At 43.6% G+C, this 26,213-nt stretch overlaps 1 protein-coding gene across 1 annotated transcript in view; it reads left to right on the top strand.

Moving 5' to 3' along the window:
• The window catches only part of MYO18B (myosin XVIIIB), a 456,489-nt gene that overhangs the window by 66,270 nt on the left and 364,006 nt on the right, over positions 1-26,213 (top strand). The window contains exon 13 of the mRNA XM_075276574.1: positions 24,947-25,091. Within this exon, the coding sequence (XP_075132675.1) occupies positions 24,947-25,091 (145 nt within the window). The remainder of the gene's footprint in view (positions 1-24,946; positions 25,092-26,213) is intronic.

The raw sequence follows: 26,213 nt of genomic DNA, 5'->3' as shown, positions 1-26,213 counted from the left end.
CCATAATATATAATATATTTTCAAAGTCTTGGTGGAAAAAATATGTACAAAATCATTTATCCAAACTTTGTTTGTTTGTTTTCTAATATATTGACAGCTGCTTATAAACATACAAGACTGGATTCAATGTGGGTGTAGATTTATTCCCTATGACACCAAGTACTATCAATGGCGATATATTTCTCTATTACATACAGTTCCATAATGGAAAAGTATTAAAACCAACCCATTACTGAGTCTTACTTATAGGAGAGCTGCTTGGATCTGCCTTGCTGTTCACAGGGTCCCTATAGTGTTGTCAATGAGTGGATAGGACTGACATGCAGAAAATACTATAGTCACTAGCAAACATCCTTTCAAAGGAACATGGCTGAATAGTAAATAAACACCTTGACGCCATTCAATGTTCAACAAGATATATTATAGATCGTATTAAAATCTCATAATACAAATTAACAGAATTGTTAAGGGTTTTACTTTTTATGGGATTTTTATTTTGATGGCTTATCCTTAGGAAAATCATCAATATTCATATATGGTGGCTCCTGAAGCCCTATGGGCCCATTACCAGGAATGGTGAGACCTACAGCAATCATATACTAAAATATCTATCAATAGAAAAGCCCCGTCAAACTCCAAGGAATATGTAGTTTGCAGATTTTAATGTCATTATAAGTCAGTTATAATTTATAGCTATGAGTTGATAAATAGATGTAGAGGTGGTAGTGATGGTGATGGTAGTCGATGCCCCACCTTTTCCACTTTTATGGCATGTCATACTAGTTGGCTGAACCACCACATCAATTATTTGAGCTTCTGCTTTTATGATAACTGCACTAATGCGGTAATAACTCTTGCCCGGTGAGGACTGAACAAATAATAACATCATCTGATTATTTCTAGATCATTACTATATCTCTGATGTGTACTGGTAAATGTCAAATACAGACAGTATATGCAAAATCGCCCACCTTCTAATGACTGGGACTGGTTAATCCATATGTAGAATGAATGTACAGTGTATAGTGGATGGTAACAACAGGCAGAGGTCTACTGATAAATTCATCACTACATCAGGACAGTTCTCCTAATTAGGTAGAATATTGTGGAATAAGCATATATTGTGATCTACTGGGATGTGGCTCGTATACGCAGCACATCAGACTTTAGATTAATATATGGATTTTAATACTGCATAACAATAAATAACCAAGTGCCTGGTGACTGCATGGACTGTCACAACCAGATTGGAGATAGCACTTGGCATAGAATCTCCATCTCAGAGGTATCCTATCCCTAATATAATATGCAAATGTTCTTTGTCAGCTGCAATATAATATGATGAAAATAAGTTAATCTAATTGTTTAGCAATTAACTCATTGAACTCCTCCTTAGGCATTTTTCCATTAATTTTTTTTTTCAAGATTTGCAAAATACTCCATGAATTTTAACATTTAGCATTTTTGTGACTTTTTAAACATTTTTGGTATATTGTAACATAGATTTTATATCCTGTAGGAAAGCCTATGGTAAAAATGCCAAAAAAAAAGGCCAATTCAAAGCACGCTCCATTAAAAAAGCCATCTGACTCTCAATAAACAATGCATAAAATAGCTTTGTTGTCATTAAATTACTTTTATAGGGAGGTATAAGGATCAATGTGCACCAAATTATTTTGCTCCAGTATCTGTAAAAGAGGTTGTCCCAAGTTAACAACGTATCCCCTATCTGGTGAATAGGTGATATGTGTCTGATTGGTGGAGGTCCAAACACTGGGACCCTCACCATTCATGGTAAGGGAGTTCCCTTGAACCACCATCTGAATGGAGCAGCAGTTGAGCAGACATAATGCTGCTTTCATTTCTATGACACTGCTGAAGAGAAGCCAAAAGCAGCTATTTCCAAAAAGCTACTAAATATAAATGAAGTAGCAGGGGGCCTGCCAGAGGGCCTTCATACAGATGGGGGTACAAGGGACCACTCTTCTTATGAGGATGCCAGCAGTCAGAACCCCACCAATTAGACACTCAACACCAATCTACTCTTGATGGTTTCCAATGTTCCAGTCCATTCTGCTATAAGTAAAAAATGAATCATGTGATTGGACAATGAAGACTATGTTTTTGTACAAATATATATATATATATATATATATATATATATATATATATAATCAGTATGTTCTGAAAATCAGTTTATAGTCTAAATGTGCACTCGTAGGCTCTATTCTGCCCCATAGGTTCAATAGTTTTCAGTGTATCCAGAATGCTTCCCTTTACTTCAGGGTCAGGGGATAATCGTATACATCAGGGAGAGTGTGTGCCTACATAGGCAGTAGGGAGACTTACAAGTCATTCCTGCTCCGCTAGGGATTCTGGGTAAAAAATATGCAAATCTATTCTCCAGGATGTAATTAGGAGAACAGTGCACTCTGTACGCAGCTCTCTAGAGCAGCACACAAAGTGCACTGTTCTCCTAATTACATCCTGGAGAATAGATTTGCATATTTTTTCCCTTTACTTCAGTAAAGCAAGATTCTTACCTCCACCTTTGAGGGCTGGTACATGCTCAATTACTTGGAAGTGAAGTTGTGAGATAGTGGGCTCATACCACTGAAATGAGATGGAATAGGCAATGTGTTGATCTCTTATTGTGGGCTTGTGTTTAGATGTGGTCTCATATAGGTTGAATAGTTTCCCCAGCATGAGACTTCATGGACACTTGATAAGGTTTACCGCAAATGAAGATGTGAATATGAAAAATTTGCTAATGGGATATCTCCGTCCTGTTCTGGAGTGAGAGAAATAATCCCTCTCGATTACTGAGGAGCATTGTATGCAATGCAAAGATGGCAAAGTGCCCTTCTTCTGAGTTGAGAGAAGGTCTGTTGCGGTGCTCAGTTAAGGCTACCAATATCACCATTGACTAGTTTATCCCTTAATAGAGATGAGCGAACACTAAAATGTTCGAGGTTCGAAATTCGATTCGAACAGCCGCTCAATGTTCGTGTGTTCGAACGGGTTTCGAACCCCATTATAGTCTATGGGGAACAGATACTCGTTAAGGGGGAAACCCAAATCCGTGTCTGGAGGGTCACCAAGTCCACTATGACACCCCAGGAAATGATGCCAACACCTCTGGAATGACACTGGGACAGCAGGGGAAGCATGTCTGGGGGCATCTAACACACCAAAGACCCTCTATTACCCCAACATCACAGCCTAACAACTACACACTTTACACACTCAATACCACCTCTCTGACAGTAGGAAAACACCTTGAAACATGTGTATTTGGCACTTGCAGTGAGGAGAGCTTGTCACCAGCAGTGAATTTGGCCCTTGTAGTAAGTTGAGGTTGGCACCAACATTTGTTTTGAAAATCAGGGTGGATTGAGCCTCTAACCAGCAGAGTTTGGGCAAATTCATGGTGGAGGGAGCCTCTAAAAACCCCAGTTTGGACCAATTCATGGTGGAGGGAGACTCTAAAAACCCCAGTTTGGACCAATTCATGGTGGAGGGAGACTCTAAAAACCCCAGTTTGGACCAATTCATGGTGGAGGGAGCCTCTAAAAACCCCAGTTTGGACCAATTCATGGTGGAGGGAGCCTCTAACCAGCCCAGTTTGGACCAATTAATGGTGGAGGGAGCCTCTAAACAGCCAAGTTTTGGGAAATTCATGGTGGAGGGAGCCTCTAACCAGCCCAGTTTGGACCAATTCATGGTGGAGGGAGCCTCTAAACAGCCCAGTTTGGGCAAATTCATGGTGGAGGGAGCCTCTAACCAGCCCAGTTTGGACCAATTAATGGTGGAGGGAGCCTCTAACCAGCCCAGTTTGGACCAATTAATGGTGGAGGGAGCCTCTAACCACCCCAGTTTGGGCAAATTCATGGTGGAGGGAGCCTCTAACCAGCCCAGTTTGGACCAATTAATGGTGGAGGGAGCCTCTAAACAGCCCAGTTTGGGCAAATTCATGGTGGAGGGAGCCTCTAAACAGCCAAGTTTGGACCAATTAATGGTGGAGGGAGCCTCTAAACAGCCCAGTTTGGGCAAATTCATGGTGGAGGGAGCCTCTAAAAAACCCAGTTTGGACCAATTCATGGTGGAGGGAGCCTCTAATTAGCCCAGTTTGGACCAATTAATTGTGGAGGGAGCCTCTAACCAGCCCAGTTTGGACCAATTAATGGTGGAGGGAGCCTCTAAAAAACCCAGTTTGGACCAATTCATGGTGGAGGGAGCCTCTAATTAGCCCAGTTTGGACCAATTAATTGTGGAGGGAGCCTCTAACCAGCCCAGTTTGGACCAATTAATGGTGGAGGGAGCCTCTAACCACCCCAGTTTGGACCAATTCATGGTGGAGGGAGCCTCTAACCACCCCAGTTTGGACCAATTCATGGTGGAGGGAGCCTCTAAACAGCCCAGTTTGGGCAAATTCATGGTGGAGGGAGCCTCTAACCAGCCCAGTTTGGACCAATTAATGGTGGAGGGAGCCTCTAAACAGCCCAGTTTGGGCAAATTCATGGTGGAGGGAGCCTCTAACCAGCCCAGTTTGGACCAATTAATGGTGGAGGGAGCCTCTAAACAGCCAAGTTTTGGGAAATTCATGGTGGAGGGAGCCTCTAACCAGCCCAGTTTGGACCAATTAATGGTGGAGGGAGCCTCTAACCACCCCAGTTTGGGCAAATTCATGGTGGAGGGAGCCTCTAACCAGCCCAGTTTGGACCAATTAATGGTGGAGGGAGCCTCTAAACAGCCCAGTTTGGGCAAATTCATGGTGGAGGGAGCCTCTAAACAGCCAAGTTTTGGGAAATTCATGGTGGAGGGAGCCTCTAACCAGCCCAGTTTGGACCAATTCATGGTGGAGGGAGCCTCTAAACAGCCCAGTTTGGGCAAATTCATGGTGGAGGGAGCCTCTAAAAAACCCAGTTTGGACCAATTCATGGTGGAGGGAGCCTCTAATTAGCCCAGTTTGGACCAATTAATTGTGGAGGGAGCCTCTAACCAGCCCAGTTTGGACCAATTAATGGTGGAGGGAGCCTCTAACCACCCCAGTTTGGGCAAATTCATGGTGGAGGGAGCCTCTAACCAGCCCAGTTTGGACCAATTAATGGTGGAGGGAGCCTCTAACCAGCCCAGTTTGGACCAATTAATGGTGGAGGGAGCCTCTAACCACCCCAGTTTGGACCAATTCATGGTGGAGGGAGCCTCTAACCAGCCCAGTTTGGACCAATTCATGGTGGAGGGAGCCTCTAAACAGCCCAGTTTGGGCAAATTCATGGTGGAGGGAGCCTCTAAAAAACCCAGTTTGGACCAATTCATGGTGGAGGGAGCCTCTAATTAGCCCAGTTTGGACCAATTAATTGTGGAGGGAGCCTCTAACCAGCCCAGTTTGGACCAATTAATGGTGGAGGGAGCCTCTAAAAAACCCAGTTTGGACCAATTCATGGTGGAGGGAGCCTCTAAACAGCCCAGTTTGGGCAAATTCATGGTGGAGGGAGCCTCTAACCAGCCCAGTTTGGACCAATTAATGGTGGAGGGAGCCTCTAAACAGCCAAGTTTTGGGAAATTCATGGTGGAGGGAGCCTCTAACCAGCCCAGTTTGGACCAATTAATGGTGGAGGGAGCCTCTAACCAGCCCAGTTTGGACCAATTAATGGTGGAGGGAGCCTCTAACCAGCCCAGTTTGGACCAATTAATGGTGGAGGGAGCCTCTAAACAGCCAAGTTTTGGGAAATTCATGGTGGAGGGAGCCTCTAACCAGCCCAGTTTGGACCAATTCATGGTGGAGGGAGCCTCTAAACAGCCCAGTTTGGGCAAATTCATGGTGGAGGGAGCCTCTAAAAAACCCAGTTTGGACCAATTCATGGTGGAGGGAGCCTCTAATTAGCCCAGTTTGGACCAATTAATTGTGGAGGGAGCCTCTAACCAGCCCAGTTTGGACCAATTAATGGTGGAGGGAGCCTCTAAAAAACCCAGTTTGGACCAATTCATGGTGGAGGGAGCCTCTAAACAGCCCAGTTTGGGCAAATTCATGGTGGAGGGAGCCTCTAACCAGCCCAGTTTGGACCAATTCATGGTGGAGGGAGCCTCTAAACAGCCAAGTTTTGGGAAATTCATGGTGGAGGGAGCCTCTAACCAGCCCAGTTTGGACCAATTAATGGTGGAGGGAGCCTCTAACCAGCCCAGTTTGGACCAATTAATGGTGGAGGGAGCCTCTAACCAGCCCAGTTTGGACCAATTAATGGTGGAGGGAGCCTCTAAACAGCCAAGTTTTGGGAAATTCATGGTGGAGGGAGCCTCTAACCAGCCCAGTTTGGACCAATTCATGGTGGAGGGAGCCTCTAAACAGCCCAGTTTGGGCAAATTCATGGTGGAGGGAGCCTCTAAAAAACCCAGTTTGGACCAATTCATGGTGGAGGGAGCCTCTAATTAGCCCAGTTTGGACCAATTAATTGTGGAGGGAGCCTCTAACCAGCCCAGTTTGGACCAATTAATGGTGGAGGGAGCCTCTAACCACCCCAGTTTGGGCAAATTCATGGTGGAGGGAGCCTCTAACCAGCCCAGTTTGGACCAATTAATGGTGGAGGGAGCCTCTAACCACCCCAGTTTGGACCAATTCATGGTGGAGGGAGCCTCTAACCACCCCAGTTTGGACCAATTCATGGTGGAGGGAGCCTCTAAACAGCCCAGTTTGGGCAAATTCATGGTGGAGGGAGCCTCTAACCAGCCCAGTTTGGACCAATTAATGGTGGAGGGAGCCTCTAAACAGCCCAGTTTGGGCAAATTCATGGTGGAGGGAGCCTCTAACCAGCCCAGTTTGGACCAATTAATGGTGGAGGGAGCCTCTAAACAGCCAAGTTTTGGGAAATTCATGGTGGAGGGAGCCTCTAACCAGCCCAGTTTGGACCAATTAATGGTGGAGGGAGCCTCTAACCACCCCAGTTTGGGCAAATTCATGGTGGAGGGAGCCTCTAACCAGCCCAGTTTGGACCAATTAATGGTGGAGGGAGCCTCTAAACAGCCCAGTTTGGGCAAATTCATGGTGGAGGGAGCCTCTAAACAGCCAAGTTTTGGGAAATTCATGGTGGAGGGAGCCTCTAACCAGCCCAGTTTGGACCAATTCATGGTGGAGGGAGCCTCTAAACAGCCCAGTTTGGGCAAATTCATGGTGGAGGGAGCCTCTAAAAAACCCAGTTTGGACCAATTCATGGTGGAGGGAGCCTCTAAACAGCCCAGTTTGGGCAAATTCATGGTGGAGGGAGCCTCTAACCAGCAGAGTTGGGGGAAATCAGGGTGGAGGGAGCCTAGTATTAGCAGAATTGTGCAACGCTTATGGTGGATGAGTATGAGGATGCGGAGGAATTGGAGAGGTTGAGTACAGACATGGAGTTTCATGTTGGGGTGCTTTACACAGGTGGGCACAAAAATGACGGCTCTACCCAGTGGTGGTTCATTTTTATCAAAGTGAGCCGGTCGGCACTCTCAGCTGACAGACGGGTGCGCTTGTCAGTGATGATGCCACCGGCTGCACTGAACACCCTCTCAGATAGGACGCTGGCGGCAGGACAGGACAGCACCTCCAAGGCATATAGGGCAAGTTCAAGCCACAGGTCCAACTTCGACACCCAATACGTGTAGGGCGCAGAGGGGTCGGAGAGGACAGGGCTGTGGTCGGAAAGGTATTCCCGCAACATGCGCCTATACTTCTCACGCCTGGTGACACTAGGACCCTCCGTGGCGGCACTTTGGCGAGGGGGTGCCATCAAGGTGTCCCAGACCTTAGACAGTGTGCCCCTCGTTTGTGTGGACCGGTGAGAACTTGGTTGCCTACTGGAGGAACTGCCCTCCCTGCCGCCAACGTCACATGCTGGAAACATCTCCATCATATTCTGCACCAATTGCCTGTGGCAAGCATTGATGCGATTGGCCCTCCCCTCTACCGGAATAAAAGACGAGATGTTGTTTTTATACCGGGGGTCAAGGATAGCAAAGATCCAGTACTGGTTGTCCTCCATGATTTTGACAATACGCTTGTCGGTTGTAAAGCACCCCAACATGAACTCAGCCATGTCTGCCACAGTGTTAGTTGGCATGACTCCTCTGGCCCCACCGGAAAGTTCAATCTCCATTTCCTCCTCATCCTCCATGTCTACCCATCCGCGCTGCAACAATGGGACGATTCGAAGTTGCCCGGAAGCCTCCTGTATCACCATCACATCATCGGACAACTCTTCTTCCTCCTCCTCCTCCTCCTCCTCCTCCATTAAACGCAGTGAAGCGGACAGATGTGTGGACCTACTCTCCAGCTGTGACGGATCGGATGCTATCCCTAACTCCTCTGTGTGATCTGAGTTATCCCTGATGTCAATCAGGGATTCTCTCAGAACACACAAGAGCGGGATTGTAAGGCTCACCATCGCATCCTCAGAGCTCACCCTCCTTGTGGACTCCTCAAAGACCCGTAGGATGTCACAAAGGTCTCTCATCCATGGCCACTCATGGATGTGAAACTGAGGCAGCTGACTTTGTGGCACCCTAGGGTTTTGTAGCTGGTATTCCATCAAAGGTCTCTGCTGCTCAACCACTCTATTCAACATCTGAAACGTTGAGTTCCAGCGTGTGGGGACGTCGCACAAAAGCCGGTGTTGTGGCACATGCAGGCGTTGCTGGAGAGATTTTAAGCTAGCAGCGGCTACTGTCGACTTGCGAAAGTGGGCGCACATGCGCCGCACTTTCACCAGTAGCTCTGGAACATTGGGGTAGCTCTTTAGGAAACGTTGCACCACTAGGTTGAAGACGTGGGCCAGGCATGGAACATGTTGGAGTCCGGCAAGCTCCAGAGCTGCTACCAGGTTCCGGCCGTTATCACAAACGACCATGCCTGGGCCCAGGTGCAGCGGCTCAAACCATATTGCCGTCTCATCGAGGAGGGCATCCCTCACCTCGGAGGCAGTGTGCTGTCTGTCCCCCAAGCTGATCAGCTTCAGCACAGCCTGCTGACGTCTACCAACGCCAGTGCTGCAACGTTTCCAACTCGTAGCTGGGGTCAATCTAACAGCGGAGGAGGAGGCGGTGGCGGAGGAGGAGGCGGTGGCGGAGGAGGAGGCGGTAGAGGAGGAGGAGGAGGAGGGGGGTGTTCTTCTCGTGTCCCTGCCAGGAATGTTAGGCGGGGAGACGAGGTACACCGGGCCAGTTTGGGAAGCAGTCCCAGCCTCAACTACATTCACCCAGTGTGCCGTCAGTGAAATGTAGCGTCCCTGTCCGCATGCACTTGTCCACGCGTCGGTGGTCAAGTGGACCTTTGTGCAAAGCGCGGAACTAAGGGCCCGCCTGATGTTGAGTGACACGTGCTGGTGCAAGGCGGGGACGGCACACCGGGAGAAGTAGTGACGGCTAGGGACGGCATAGCGAGGTGCCGCAGTTGCCATCAGGTCCAGGAAGGCGGGAGTTTCAACAAGCCGGAACGCCAACATCTCCTGGGCCAGCAGTTTAGCGATGTTGGCGTTCAAGGCTTGCGCGTGTGGGTGGTTAGCAGTGTATTTCTGCCGCCGCTCCAATGTCTGAGAGATGGTGGGTTGTTGTAAAGAAACGCCTGATGGTGCCTTTGATGGTGCAGGAGAAGGAGATAAGACAGGACCAGGGGAGGATGAGGTAGAAGTCAACAAAGTGGCGGAGGCAGATGAAGTGGTGTCCTGGCTCGTCCTCTGGAGTGCATCGCCAGCACAGTCAGCAGTGGCAGTGGCAGAGGCAGAGGCAGAGGCAGTGGCAGTGGCGTGAACGGCAGTCGGCCTTTGTCCTGCCGTTGCTGCCTGCCACTGATTCCAGTGCTTGGATTCCAAATGACGGCGCATTGAAGTGGTGGACAGGTTGCTCTTCTCAGAGCCCCTAATCAATTTCGAGAGGCAAATTGTGCAGACAACACTATATCTGTCCTCGGCGCATTCCTTGAAAAAACTCCACACCTTCGAGAAACGTGCCCTCGAGGTGGGAGTTTTTCGGGGCTGGGTACGAACTGGAACATCTTGGGAGATTCCGGGTGTGGCCTGGCTTCGCCTAAGCTGCTGACCTCTGCCTCTGCCTCTAGCTACCCTTTTTGGTGCTGCACCTGCCTCAACATCCACACTACTTTCCCCGCTTGACATCCCCCCTGTCCAGGTCGGGTCAGTGTCCTCATCATCCACCACTTCCTCTTCCAACTCCTGTCTCATCTCCTCCTCCCGCACAATGCGCCGGTCAACTGGATGCCCTGACGGCAACTGCGTCACATCATCGTCGATGAGGGTGGGTTGCTGGTCATCCACCACCAAATCGAACGGAGATGGAGGAGACTCTAGTGTTTGAGCATCTGGATACAGATGCTCCTCTGTTAGGTTCGTGGAATCGTGACGTGGAGAGGCAGGTTGAGGGACAATGAAAGGAGCGGAGAACAGCTCTGGGGAGCAGGGACAGTTTGGGTTATTGTTCTGTAAAGCTTCGGAATTTTGGGAGGAAGGAAGACAAGACTGTTGGGTAATAGGAGGAGAGGAGGCAGAGTCTGACTGGCTGCTGGACAATGTGCTGTAAGCGTTCTCTGACAGCCATTGCAAGACCTGTTCCTGGTTCTCGGGCCTACTAAGGTTTGTACCCTGCAGTTTAGTTAATGTGGCAAGCAACCCTGGCACTGTGGAGTGGCGCAATGCTTGCTGCCCCACAGGAGTAGGCACGGGACGCCCTGTGGCTTCACTGCTACCTTGCTCCCCAGAACCATTCCCCCGACCTCGCCCACGGCCTCGTCCACGTCCCTTTCCGGGAGCCTTGCGCATTTTGAATTCCTAGTTAGAAATTGGCACTGTATACCAGTAGTAAAAATTGTGGGTGCACGTAACCCCAATATATTCTTTGAATTCCCAGTCAGACACTGGCACTATATGGCAGTAGCAAGAAATGAGGGTATTTGTATTCCCAATATACTCTTTGAATTCCCAGTCAGACAATGGCACTGTATACCAGTAGTAAAAATTGTGGGTGCACGTAACCCCAATATATTCTTTGAATTCCCAGTCAGAAACTGGCACTATATGGCAGTAGCAAGAAATGAGGGTATTTGTATTCCCAATATACTCTTTGAATTCCCAGTCAGACAATGGCACTGTATACCAGTAGTAAAAATTGTGGGTGCACGTAACCCCAATATATTCTTTGAATTCCCAGTCAGACACTGGCACTATATGGCAGTAGCAAGAAATGAGGGTATTTGTATTCCCAATATACTCTTTGAATTCCCAGTCAGACAATGGCACTGTATACCAGTAGTAAAAATTGTGGGTGCACGTAACCCCAATATATTCTTTGAATTACCAGTCAGAAACTGGCACTATATGGCAGTAGCAAGAAATGAGGGTATTTATAACCCCAATATATTCTTTGAATTCCCAGTCAGACAATGGCACTGTATACCAGTAGTAAAAATTGTGGGTGCACGTAACCCCAATATATTCTTTGAATTCCCAGTCAGAAACTGGCACTATATGGCAGTAGCAAGAAATGAGGGTATTTATAACCCCAATATATTCTTTGAATTCCCAGTCAGACAATGGCACTGTATACCAGTAGTAAAAATTGTGGGTGCACGTAACCCCAATATATTCTTTGAATTCCCAGTCAGAAACTGGCACTATATGGCAGTAGCAAGAAATGAGGGTATTTGTATTCCCAATATACTCTTTGAATTCCCAGTCAGACAATGGCACTGTATACCAGTAGTAAAAATTGTGGGTGCACGTAACCCCAATATATTCTTTGAATTCCCAGTCAGAAACTGGCACTATATGGCAGTAGCAAGAAATGAGGGTATTTGTATTCCCAATATACTCTTTGAATTCCCAGTCAGACAATGGCACTGTATACCAGTAGTAAAAATTGTGGGTGCACGTAACCCCAATATATTCTTTGAATTCCCAGTCAGAAACTGGCACTATATGGCAGTAGCAAGAAATGAGGGTATTTATAACCCCAATATATTCTTTGAATTCCCAGTCAGACAATGGCACTGTATACCAGTAGTAAAAATTGTGGGTGCACGTAACCCCAATATATTCTTTGAATTCCCAGTCAGAAACTGGCACTATATGGCAGTAGCAAGAAATGAGGGTATTTGTATTCCCAATATACTCTTTGAATTCCCAGTCAGACAATGGCACTGTATACCAGTAGTAAAAATTGTGGGTGCACGTAACCCCAATATATTCTTTGAATTCCCAGTCAGAAACTGGCACTATATGGCAGTAGCAAGAAATGAGGGTATTTGTATTCCCAATATACTCTTTGAATTCCCAGTCAGACAATGGCACTGTATACCAGTAGTAAAAATTGTGGGTGCACGTAACCCCAATATATTCTTTGAATTCCCAGTCAGACACTGGCACTATATGGCAGTAGCAAGAAATGAGGGTATTTGTATTCCCAATATACTCTTTGAATTCCCAGTCAGACAATGGCACTGTATACCAGTAGTAAAAATTGTGGGTGCACGTAACCCCAATATATTCTTTGAATTACCAGTCAGAAACTGGCACTATATGGCAGTAGCAAGAAATGAGGGTATTTATAACCCCAATATATTCTTTGAATTCCCAGTCAGACAATGGCACTGTATACCAGTAGTAAAAATTGTGGGTGCACGTAACCCCAATATATTCTTTGAATTCCCAGTCAGAAACTGGCACTATATGGCAGTAGCAAGAAATGAGGGTATTTATAACCCCAATATATTCTTTGAATTCCCAGTCAGACAATGGCACTGTATACCAGTAGTAAAAATTGTGGGTGCACGTAACCCCAATATATTCTTTGAATTCCCAGTCAGAAACTGGCACTATATGGCAGTAGCAAGAAATGAGGGTATTTGTATTCCCAATATACTCTTTGAATTCCCAGTCAGACAATGGCACTGTATACCAGTAGTAAAAATTGTGGGTGCACGTAACCCCAATATATTCTTTGAATTCCCAGTCAGAAACTGGCACTATATGGCAGTAGCAAGAAATGAGGGTATTTGTATTCCCAATATACTCTTTGAATTCCCAGTCAGACAATGGCACTGTATACCAGTAGTAAAAATTGTGGGTGCACGTAACCCCAATATATTCTTTGAATTCCCAGTCAGAAACTGGCACTATATGGCAGTAGCAAGAAATGAGGGTATTTATAACCCCAATATATTCTTTGAATTCCCAGTCAGACAATGGCACTGTATACCAGTAGTAAAAATTGTGGGTGCACGTAACCCCAATATATTCTTTGAATTCCCAGTCAGAAACTGGCACTATATGGCAGTAGCAAGAAATGAGGGTATTTGTATTCCCAATATACTCTTTGAATTCCCAGTCAGACAATGGCACTGTATACCAGTAGTAAAAATTGTGGGTGCACGTAACCCCAATATATTCTTTGAATTCCCAGTCAGACACTGGCACTATATGGCAGTAGCAAGAAATGAGGGTATTTGTATTCCCAATATATTCTTTGAATTCCCAGTCAGACAATGGCACTGTATACCAGTAGTAAAAATTGTGGGTGCACGTAACCCCAATATATTCTTTGAATTACCAGTCAGAAACTGGCACTATATGGCAGTAGCAAGAAATGAGGGTATTTGTATTCCCAATATATTCTTTGAATTCCCAGTCAGACAATGGCACTGTATACCAGTAGTAAAAATTGTGGGTGTATATAGCCCCAATTCTATTGCTAGGGGACTTGCAGGGTATTTCTGGGGTGAAGGTGGGGGGGCACACCGTTGGAACGGGTATCGGGGTATATATCGGGTATACGGGAATACACTGACAGTGTATTCCATTCAGGATCCTGGGAAAGCTGGGTTGCGGCGATTGAGCCCGTCAGTGCCACGTTACACTGACAAGCTTCTCCCTGGAATTTAGCTCTTACAAGAGCTGTTGGTTGTCTTCTCCTTCCTATCCTAGCCTGTCCCTGCCTACCCAGAATCTAAGCCCTAGCTAGCTGGACGGAAACCTCCGTCCTCGGTGAATTGCAAGCTCAGAATGACGCGAAGCTGGGCGTCGCTGTTCTTTTAAATTAGAGGTCACATGTTTTCGGCAGCCAATGGGTTTTGCCTACTTTTTTCAACGTCACCGGTGTCGTAGTTCCTGTCCCACCTACCCAGCGCTGTTATTGGAGCAAAAAAGGCGCCAGGGAAGGTGGGAGGGGAATCGAGTAATGGCGCACTTTACCACGCGGTGTTCGATTCGATTCGAACATGCCGAACAGCCTAATATCCGATCGAACATGAGTTCGATAGAACACTGTTCGCTCATCTCTATCCCTTAAGTTCTTTTCCCTCTTGTAACAGATTCTTACAATTACTCAGTTTGAGGAAATGCCCATTACAATGTCAGCCAACGTCTATGTATTATGTAGGCTAATTTGGGGGAAAACAGATAATACTTGTGCATGAACTGGATATGGAGATCGATTAGAAGTATTAATGGTGGACATATCATTAATATATTGCAGTTGGTTATCTGGATTGGTCCCTGTTCATCACACTCTTGAGAACTGCAATAGAGGGAGTGATTTTTTTTTTAGCATTGGGAAGGTGATTACTGGTGTAATGGAGGAGACTATTTCAGCTCATAGGTTTAGTGTACAGATCAATTCTATATGTCCCATGTTATTTTTAAATACAAGGGTGTCAAGGAAGTTCATCTTTTCTTGATCATGATGCAAAGTAAATTGAAGGGAAAATGTTATTTAGTATGTCATGGAATTGTAGGCGTGGGTCCCCCCCAAACACAAATCATCAATGTAGCTTTGCCAATAAATGCCATGTTGTGAGATGGGTGGAGTAGGATATACAGTATATATGTGTGTATGTTGTTCCTCCACCAGGTTCATGTATTGATGTATCGGCTGGTTTTATTATAAGGTTGGTATAAGAACAAAAAAAGAATTAGATATACTGGGGCATATTTATCAATATAGGTCCGACACTTTTCGGTCTATTTTTGTGCCAAAATTAATGGTGCACAATATTTATGCATACTTATGAACAGCGGGCACCAGAAAGAATAGGAAAATGCGACAGGATCGACACTTTTGAAAAATGTGCCCCAGATTTGGTGTGGTTTAGAAGTGCCTAACTCTATGACACATTTATGAAACAGAAAAGAATGAATATGGTGCATAGTTCCTGTGTGTAGTACACCAAGTTTAAAATAGTGTAATGAATGGATGACAATTTACTTAATTGTCCCTTTGTTATATTGTGCCAAGAATTATAGGGTTATTGACGTGTGCACCAAATATTTACTCCTTACAGCCTGCAAGTTAAGTTTTTTTTGTCTATAGATTTTGTCTACATGCTTTGCACCAAATATTTAGCACTTTTAGTCATATGGTATTTGAGTCAGAATTTTGGCGCTTCTAGAAACTGTTAGGGAATTGCTTAGATGACAATTCCCCAGTAGCTGCTGGAGAACCCAGGAGAAAGGGACACAAGAGACAGTGAACCCTAAGCTGAAGCCCCCCACTGTCCCTTCCTTCCTTGCCAGGCCCTATCCTATGTAATAGGCGGCAACTTGGAGACGATCCTTTCCTATATATGTGACACACAAAACTCAGACAAGACACAACAACAAAGGGAGGTCAGCTAGCCGAGGGTCCAGTAACAGTCGAGCAATGCAGTGCCAAATCGAAGTCCAAAAGAATAGTCAATAGGAAAAGCCAAGGTCGAGATCAAGAATACAAGTAAAATAACAGCAAGAGAAAGCCAGCAAGCACGAGGCAATAACAGGCACCAGTGTGAATGGGAGCCAAGACTAAATAGGGGAGGATGAACCCGCTTTGGACCTGACAGGAAGACAGGCTGTCAATCACAGGGCAAGACCAAATTTAACTACTTCATGGACAGAGGCAGACAAGGGCAGAAGACAGGTGTGGTGCAAATTCAATTAAAGAACTAGAGCCGTGTTCACACAGTGCAACCAAAAACTGTAAGCAAGGAACTAAACTGCACACGCCTGCTGCACCGCCGCATGCAAGCAGAGAGTGGCGCAGTGACCTGAACAGGCAGAGATGTTACAGAAACACTCCATATTTATGAAGCTCCGTATGACAAATTCATAAATATGTCTAACACTATGAATGTGATTCATAGTTTAAGGCAGTGCAAAGTTCGACAATATTGATAAATGTGCCCCACTGTATCTACCTAAATATTTATAGATAGGGTTTTTTCAGATTATAGAAATATTTTTTACTTTCTCCCTTTTAAATTTTTTTTGCTAATACTAAGCTACAATCATCTGTAGACAGTAAAATATATTAGAAATGTGCCCATACTTAACTGATCTCTAATTTGGTTAAAATAAATGCGTTTCCTTTTTTTAGTGTATTTATAAAAACCAGATATTGAAATATATCACTTTTTTTATCACAACTGTAGATATTTTAAATTGTATTTGTTGTGCATGTTTATGGGGCCAGCCATCTCTCCTGATCTTCTCCTCATCTCTGTTAACAGCATTTAATGGTATACTTTACTGCATAACCATGGTCACAGGCAGCAATAGTCTGGAGACATCTCATTGAGGTCTATGGGATCATCTAATTTCAGTAGTGCATGTAATATTGAGTCAGCAGGTTTATCTATAGAAGTGTGATCATCTTTTTTAATCATGTTTGTAATATAAAAGTGGTGGCTGCTACAAAGAAAATCCATACAGAATTATTCGCAAGTGTCATTCTATTGTCATTATTAGTGGTCAGAGTGTAAATTGCAAGCTGTAGTACTTCCATATAGATAGGTACGTGGAAAATGTAAAAATAGATTAACAAATATATTCACATGGCTTAAAAATGGGTCATTTTCTGGTGATACATTTGCTTTAAGGAAAGTAAAATGACAGTACAGAGACTAAATAGCATATGAGGCACCAACACTAACAGCATTGATTGCTCAGGAACAGTGGGGGCTAGAGAAAAAAATTCCAACTATGTCAGACTCTGTCAGAAAAGCAGCTATTAATCAATGCAAAGGACTGGACTTGCTGTAAGTGGTGAAAGCTCCTCTTTAACATGTGACACTCATGTTTGGAAGACATGAAGAGTACTGGTAAGAAAGGATATGTGTCAATGCTATGGCCTATGGGGTAAAATGCCACTTATTATTTCCAGTTTTCCTTCAAGTCAAAATACAGAAATAGTCATGGATAACCAATGCGTGACAAAAGAAATGGCAAAGAAACGTATTGGTATAGTGGTTATACTGTCTTAGGTGTGAAGTAGCATAGATGCATCTCAGACATAAGCTCCTACTATGATTTTTTTTTTTCTATAAGGGTTCACTTCTTGTTCAGATCACTTTAGTTGAAAACCTTATTAGAGCGCAGTTTGTATTTACTGCATTGACTGGCCATGATGCTATAAATGACTAGGTCTGTAAGAACTGAGCAGATATTGTATGAATGGAGGTGACAGCTAGCACCAAACCTCCCAGTGCTTTTAGTGTCTTGAACTGCAGGGAACTACTTCTTTGTAGACTTGGTTCTCACTGACATCAGTCATCTCATTGATTTTTGATTAAAAAGATGGAGCATTGTTCTTTACTTCAGTATAAAACAGATGCTAACATTTGATGCTGCTTTTATTAAAAACCAAGACTGAAATTTACACTATTATATATTCTTGGCATCCATCAATGAGGACCAAACTCTATTCTCCATACACTCATCTGCGGGAATCTGTGGAAATGAATAAAGAGAGAATAAACAACCACTATAATTATACTAAAAGAACCTTTCTCCCTGCCCAGCGCCTATTTATCACATCCAATGTGCAGGTGACTCCAGCTCTTAGGGATACATGTTGAATGCCAATTCTTTTTCTTGGCAAGATACCAAATAATTGCTCTTTTCATAGAGGTTACACTAACACCTTTGCTGTTTGTGCTTGGCTTCAGTCCTAGAAGCCATTCATTGCTCTTTTCTTAACCTTTCCTTTTGGAATCATAATACACCAGCAAGTCTGTCATTAAAAACAGCTTTGTCTGGTGGAAAAATACACAGTGTATCGTCCTGCTGCACATCTTCCTGTTCCAGTCTGTTTAGGAACTATCCATTGTGCAACACAGCCATGGATCGTACAGAAATCCAACAGTTAAAGGGGTTGTCCAGTGTCATGACCTGTTTTTCCATAAATGTGTACAATGTTCTAAAATAACAAAGAAGTGATGCCGACACTTCCCCAGTGCCCGCTGGTGTCTGTATACCAGGCTTGAGTGATTACATGCCAAGTATGCCCCTCTCAGACACCTCTGAATGCAGCTTATCTCTTCAAGGGCAAAATCAGGTAACTTGAAAGCCAATTGCCTGATCCTTCTTGTGAAACAGTAGCGAGGCTTCCACACACATTAGATGTCAATCAAGCTCCCAAAATGGGCAACTTTGCCTGAAAGTAATCCAAAATTCCAGCCTTAGTCCTAGCGTTACTTCAGGACATTGTAAGGCATGCGTAAAATATCATAGGATTCAATCCAATTCAAAGAAGTTCAGCAAAAAAAATAAAAAATCCCTCTCCTAAATGAAGCCCCCCCTGGGAATTAATTCTGGAAACCCCATGATTTTGTATAGGGAACCTGTCAGCACATACACATTTACCCTCTAAATGTTATCACTACACGGTGGCCATTGAAGTCATTTGATGACCATGTGATATCCAATAAGCCCTCCACCAATAAGACATATGGACAAGACTTCTTCTACACAGATGACCCTTCAAGCAATAAGCAATTCAGTTTTAGAGTGAGCGAGCAGTAAAATGTTCGAGGTTCGATATTCGTTTCGAGTAGCCCCTCATTATTCGACTACTCGAATCGAATAGCGAAGCCTATTATAGTCTATGGGGGGAAAATGCTCGTTTCAGGGGTAGGCAACGTTCGATCAAATTAAGCTTACCAAGTCCACAAGTGAGGGTCGGGCTGGATCCTCCGAGAAGTCTTCTCCTTGCAGCGTCCCCGCGGCATCTTCCGGCTCATCATTCACTCTGCCAGGCATCGGGCCTGGGCAGAGCCAACTGCGTATGCCCGCACTACAAGCGGACATGCGCAGTCGGCTCTGCCCAGGCCCGATGCCTGGCAGAGTGAATGAAGAGCCGGAAGACGCTGCGGGGAAGCTGCACGGAGAAGACTTCTAAAGCTAGGAGAAGAACCAGCATTGATTGGCCGACTCTATAGCATTCGGCCAATCAATAATGGTTCTGCATCGAACTTTTACATTCGAATAGCGAGTGATACTCGATCGAGTACGAGTATTTTGAATACCGTAGTATTCAATCGAATACCTACTCGATCGAGTACTAGTCACTCATCTCTAGTCAGCATGTCTTGGAAAAATTATATTGATACATGTTTCTTATTTTATGAAAATGATTTTAAGAACATTATTTCGAAATGAGTTTTTGTGTATAGTCAAGATGTAGTATGGTAACCCAGTGGAAAGTGCTGCGGCTAAATGTCAGATGCCATATACAAAACATATCTCACGAACACTAATGACTCTTATGTAGTTATTAAGGTGTAATGATGTTCATTTTAGCAAGTTTGCAGAAGTCATCAATTGTACAACACGTGATTTGGCACATGAGTGTTAGGTTTCTACTTCCATTGAGTACAGAAGTTATAGAGGCCAGTGGTGATCTTTGAGTCTTAAAAGCAAACTTTTCCATATTGCTGTTACAGTTAAAGATTGTAATAACTGGTGATACAGTGATATTGAGATAACTAATAAATATATGCTGGAAAGAATTAACACCCATTGAATATTAGATAAGAGTATGACATTGTGCTAAAGAAAAAAACTGTCTCTAAATTAGATATGAAGAACAAGAAGGCTACTTTGTAAAATTTTCTGGCATACTTGAAAATATAAATTTTTATTGAATTCAACCTTTTTAACACTTCCGTTTTAATCCATGACCAAGCTGATCTTGGAGAAAAAATAAATGTATTTGGAAGAATCAAATGTGACCTAAAATGTAAGGGCTCGTTCACATCTGCGCCGGCACTCCGTACTTGAGGTTTCCGTTTCCTGCCTAAAACAGAGGCAGGAGACGGAAACCTGCAGTAGACTTTCTCACCCATTCATTTGAATGGGTGAGAAAGCTGTCCGGCCGTGAGCGGCGGTGAGCGTTTTGCGCTCTCCGCCGTGAAACTGGGTTTTATAATCCGGACACAGAGTCGGAATTGCAGTACTCTGTGTCCGGATAAAAAAATCTGGTTTCGCGGCGGAGAGCATAAAACGCTCACCGCCGCTCACGGCCGGACCCGGTCTATGGTTTCCGTCTTCTGGCATGCAGAAGACGGAAACCATAGAACGGAGACCCTGAATGCAGGTGTGAACCTAGCGTAACTAGTTAAACTCTCAGAACTAAATTTTGCAAAGAAATACATATTCATCTATGCTGCCGGATTACAGGTTTTTGGCAATATACCAAAACCAAAATCCAAAATTGTGAACATTAACACATAATGTCTATTAATAATAATCTAAAATATGTGAATGTGTTAATACTCTCAAGTCATCAATATGTCTGAAACATCTAAAAACACCAGGAAACGACCAAAATGACAAGAATAATTAGATGATTATTGATAAATGTGCCTTACAGGATCTCACATGTCATAGAAACTTGGTTATGGATATAAAATATCCCAGTATATTTGGCCTGCCGCCAAAGAGGACTCGTACAAGATGAGAGAGCTGTGGAATGGGCTGGTATAGCCTAAAACATGTAGGTCTTACATGCACACCCTCACCCTATTATTCCCTACAAGTATTTCTATTAATGCCCTATGATTTGTATCCTTGGGGCCATATTCACAAATGACCACCTCCCTGAATGGAACCTGTCCCCAGTTAGGAAAGCCTAGAAGGCCTTACCTTGCTAATGTGTCCCAAAAAAGAGAGATCTAATTCTCACTGGTGGACAAGGCATTGCATGTTTGTGGATACAAGTTACAAGTCTTTTGGTCAAAGCATCGTATTATGGTTATTACTAATCGCAAATCCCAACATGACATTGATAGATCTAATCGGGGATCAAGTAAACACTTAACTGAAATAGAGTAAAACATATTAAACCAGATATTGCAGAGAAGCAACACAGTCCAATAAGTCAGGCTCACCTGAATGTAAAACCATTTTTACCACATGAAAACTTGTGTCTGCATTGCTGAGATATTCATTTGTTTCACAATATGCAAGTGAGCGATCTGGAGCACTGAGGACGGCTCCATTTCTCCAAACTGCTATATCCTACACTGTTCTGATACATCCTCCTTCCTCCTCCGTTATTTGAGCGGCAGAGCCAGATAGCTGTGCTGAAATCTAACCTGGAACAGTGGGTGGCATAGCAGATTGGATCAATGGAGCCGCCCTCGGTGCTCCAAACTGCTCATTTGCATATTGCAAAATAAATTAACATCTCAGCAATGGAGACATGAAGGTTAACAGGGGAACTTGACCTATCTAACCATGTTGCTGGTTTAGTATGCTTCACCCTGGTGGCAGACTCTCTTTAAGTGACCTGCTATATGTGTTACAGCAACCGGAGCAAGCGCACAAGCTGTCATAGTAGTCCATATAAACAATCAATCAATGAAAGAAAGCATCATACTACCAGTACCCTACTGGTAATACACTCAGACCAAATGGTCATAGACATACAGTATAGCGAGGGGCCAATAGGTATGGCGACCAAAAATTATAACTGGGGGGGGGGGGGGGGTTGGAAAAGACGGCTCAGCTGAGTTTCAGCCTGTACGCTACTTTATTCTACACGTAGAGGCCAGGATTCAGCTCAGCCCCATTTGCTTGTAATATTGATCTCTGCAAACTTTGTTGAAAACATAGTGAACATTTAATAGTCGCTGAATCAATGCTAGGTCTCTTTATTGGTGTTTTATATTGGTAGGAACATTTTGCTTTGGTGTGAGAAAGAGAAACGATTGTGACTGCAAAAATATCTAAAATGTTCCCATTTTCCATTCAGACATAAAACAGCAGGCTCCATCCTTTTCATTTCTGCCTTAATACATGTCCAGTCCCACACTAGGCCTGTTTGTATGGTCTATTGAAGTAAAAAATTGCAACCAAAATTCAATTAGCGATCAGTTGATGAAATAAAACGAAAAATGACCTAAGAAAATCTCATTAACAACACAAATAAATTGCACATAGTTAATGCAATTTTCTACTCTGAACTGATCTCAACAAATCCTGTTATCTGCTATGGCTTCTGCACACTAAGCAATTTATATGCAACCAACATTAAAAGTGGCGAAATACTGAATGAAGGTGAAAAAAAGTGCTCAAAGAAGACCTGTTATCTCACCTGATGTAAAATGCATTTGTATGCCCCGTAATATAACAAGTCTGGAGCAACTCTTCTGGGTTCCTCTGTTGTTCTTCCAAGAAATTTGCAACTAAATTGACAGTGAAAGATAAGTATTTATAGACGTAGACCTGCCAGGAAAGCTGAAGGATGAATGATTTTACCTCCAGAAATCTTGGGCTCCATGAAATGATTTTTTTTAAATGACTGTTTAACTTAATATGGAGTCTATAGGCAGGTCCAAGAACAAGGTAAGTGATGGAGGTAGCTACCTAGGAGACAGCTGACTCTTCTATCCAGGGAGTTGCTTATTTATGAGTCATAAAATGGAGTAGCTACATTCAAAGGCAGAAGTGTAACGTGAAGCTCTTGGGCCCCAGTGCAAAATCTGTAAACTACCTCCTTTTTACCATGTGCTATGTATAGTGCTGGTGTTTTCTTATATTGTAGATAGTTCTTGGGGCTTCCTATGGCTCCGGGGCCCGATAGCAATTGCTACTTCTGCATCCCCTATAGTTTTTTATTTTCTTAATGTACTCATCATAGCAACTGGGACAAGATGAAACAGCCTATCTTTCTGTGGTTGCTTATTACTGTCAGTGAAGAAGAAGCTAAGGGCAGACATAACTTACGTAGGGCACTAATGTGGGCACTTGAGTGAGGGTGGGTTCACACCTGCACCGGTCTCCACTTTAGCCAATTCGGAATTTAGCCAGTTCCATCTTCTGCCCCGAGAAACTGGAGAGGGGACGTAAACCCGGCAGTCAGTTTTCAAAATCATTCACTTGAATGGGTTTGCAAAGTGACCGCCCATGTGCGTCTTCTGCCTGTCCGTGGCGAAACCAGTTTTTTTAACTGGACACAAAGTCGCACATGCAGAACCTTGTGTCCAGTTTAAAAAATATAGTTTCGCCGCGGACAGGCAGTAGACGCACACGGGCGGTCACTTTGCAAACCCATTCAAGTGAACGAGTATGAAAACTGACCGCTGGGTTTCTGTCCCTTGTCCAGTTTCTCGGGGCAGAAGAATGGAAACCAGCAAAGCGGAGACCGGGAGCAGGTGTGAACCCGCCCTTAGTAGTGATGGAGCGTTGTGGTTGTTACTGTTATGGGAAACATTTACTTTGGTTGTCTTTTTGACTTGAGTACCATAAAAGCTGGTCTTGGAGAAGGTTATTCCTATATTTCATTCGCTTTACAAATTTCAAATTTCCGAATACAGTAGTTGTCCAAAATAGGGTTGCGTATGAAAAAATAACAACATTGAGTATTCAGCTCTGAAACCCTTGGGGATAACAAAGGTGGGCTGCATATGCACTTCTATAAGGCGATCTTCAGGTTCATGAATAATATGGTCACAGTCAATGAGGATCTCAGCTTAGTGTGAGCAGTAAATAAACCTGGAATCACCCCATTTATCATCATTATTATCATTAATAATAATTCAGACAAAGTAATAATAATAATAATAATAATAATAATAATAATAATAATAATAATAAAGTATCCAATTATAATACTAAGTTATAAGCCAAACATGGCTTTGTACTACTAGTTTTGCACTATGATAAGCCGGACACTTTTAGGGCACTTTAATGTGTTTAACCTTACCTGATAATGGTCGAGCTGCCAAGCAGTGAAGGGCCAGTAAAACGTAAATGGTTTTTCCTTTAATAAAGCACAGGTAATGTTGTATTGAGTGGAGGGCGCTCGTGCATGCATTATTTACTTTGTAATTTGTCGTACACCAAAATGTTAAACATAAACCAAATTTGGCAGAGCCATAAACACAGCTGCCTAGTTTACAATGCTACATGCAACTGAGAGAAATGGGGTTTATGGACCGGAAAAGTGAACACTCTATATTTTATGGAATTCCTTAAACAGTGAATAAACTGACCCGCTGGGCTACTAAACAGCACTCTTTTCAGAGCAAAATAATAGGGTTTTATATTTTATATACGGTACTTGTTGTGTAATGGATAATGCCCAGCTAATTTTATTTATTTAATCTTATTACTTGTGCTCATCGGATTGTCTATGTCGTAAACATACATGCAACATATTTATTACGTATCGTCCTGAATTAATGAAACATAAGCTGGTGTTAATAGTCTTTTATTATCTCCTGTAAGGGCTACAATGTATATGTGCCAAATGGAAGACCCCCTTAACATTACTTAACCTTGACCAATTGATAGTTCACCCCTGAAAGTTGCTGGATTATAATTTTTTTTTAACTACAGACTGGTTGCATTGAAATATACAGATGAAGCAGAGCTAAATGTGTCTTGTGAATTGAGTATGTTTACCTGTAGTCTAATGAAAAACTACTAATATGGGTGCCTGATGAAAATTTAATGGACTCTGTTATACATCAATGAGGTTGGTCAGAATTCATCGGAATACATACATTCATCATATAGCTGTAATGGCTCAGTTCTGAGTGCATATGATTCTAGTGTGAATATTGCATCATTTCTAATCCATATGTTTAATATATATATGAGATTAGTTTATGTTATACTTTGAGTTAATGCCGCTCTTTTATCTTTTGAAGCCAGAGGAGAAGCAGAAGGCATCTGCAGGATTTGAACAGCTCCAATCTGCTATGGAGGTTTTGGGATTCACGGTGAATGAACAAAAGGCCATTTGGCATGTTCTAGCTGGTATCTATCACCTCGGAGCAGCAGGTGCATGTAAAGGTAAGGCACAAAACTTCTAGCCTCAATTCTATTATCGTGCCAATTCAGTGAGTGCAAACAAAGGCAATGAATGAGCAGACATATTCTTGTCTTGATGGAGTTTGTTTCTGAACACCAATCTTTTACTAGATACGCCTTCCCTGTAGCAGATGATGTCATCAGTGCCATCATCACTATCCTCCTCCTTTTAATTAAATGGCCGCTATTTTATGGATTTTTCTTATTTTTATCTCGGACTTCAACACTACATTCCATTTTATAGAGATTATTGCAAAAACAAAAGGTCTCATGTATCAAAGCTGTCTCGGAGGAAAGTGGTAGTGTTACCAAAGCAACCAATCCAGCTGCTTCAGCGTTTCGTTCCAGATTTCATTTCATTCATTGCAATAGAAAAATGAAACATGGGCTGCAGCAAGGCCACTTTACTCTGCGAGATTTGATACATGAGGCCCAAAGTGCAGTCAGTGTATCATGTTCAGCAGCAGCAGGACTTGCACTGTTAGTCTGTACGTCCTGCTGTGTAATGGTGGTAGCAGAAATACATTTTAGATTTCAGGTTGAAGGCTTTGCCCGGCAGCAGGAATAATGTTCTTTTGTTTATGACCTAAAATGATTGAACTTACACATATCACTCACGGAAAAAAGAGCGCTAGTGGTCTACATAGACTGCTATTGTGAAGGGGCGGATTATGAAATGGATTCTGCGTCAAAATCCACCCCCTCTTGCCCCGTGTGAATGGGGCCTAATAGTTCACAGCCATGCCTGCTTTGTTTGCCCATTTACCAAACATCTATGAACAAATTAAGGTTAACCTTTCACGTTAAAAAGGCAGCCTGAGCAATAAGTAGCATTTAAAGAAGGACCTTTCATGTCCTCGGGCACATGCGGTTTTATATAACGCTAGAAAGCAGACAGTATGTTGAATTCAGTGCACTGACTTTACCGTTATGTGCCCCGGGGCTGGAGATATCAGTGCCATTACTGATAGTTCTTCACTATCAGAAGGGCGTTCCTGACAGGCTGACTTGGCTGTGGGGAACACCCCTCCTGACAGTACTGTCTGAAGCCCTGTACTGTCAAAGGGGGCGTACCTTATCGCCCAGCCATGACGGTGAGTTGTG

The sequence above is a fragment of the Leptodactylus fuscus genome, chromosome 1, assembly GCF_031893055.1.
Source record: "Leptodactylus fuscus isolate aLepFus1 chromosome 1, aLepFus1.hap2, whole genome shotgun sequence".
NCBI classification, from domain to species: Eukaryota; Metazoa; Chordata; class Amphibia; order Anura; family Leptodactylidae; genus Leptodactylus; species Leptodactylus fuscus.
This window is presented reverse-complemented; position numbering and strand designations above follow the sequence as displayed.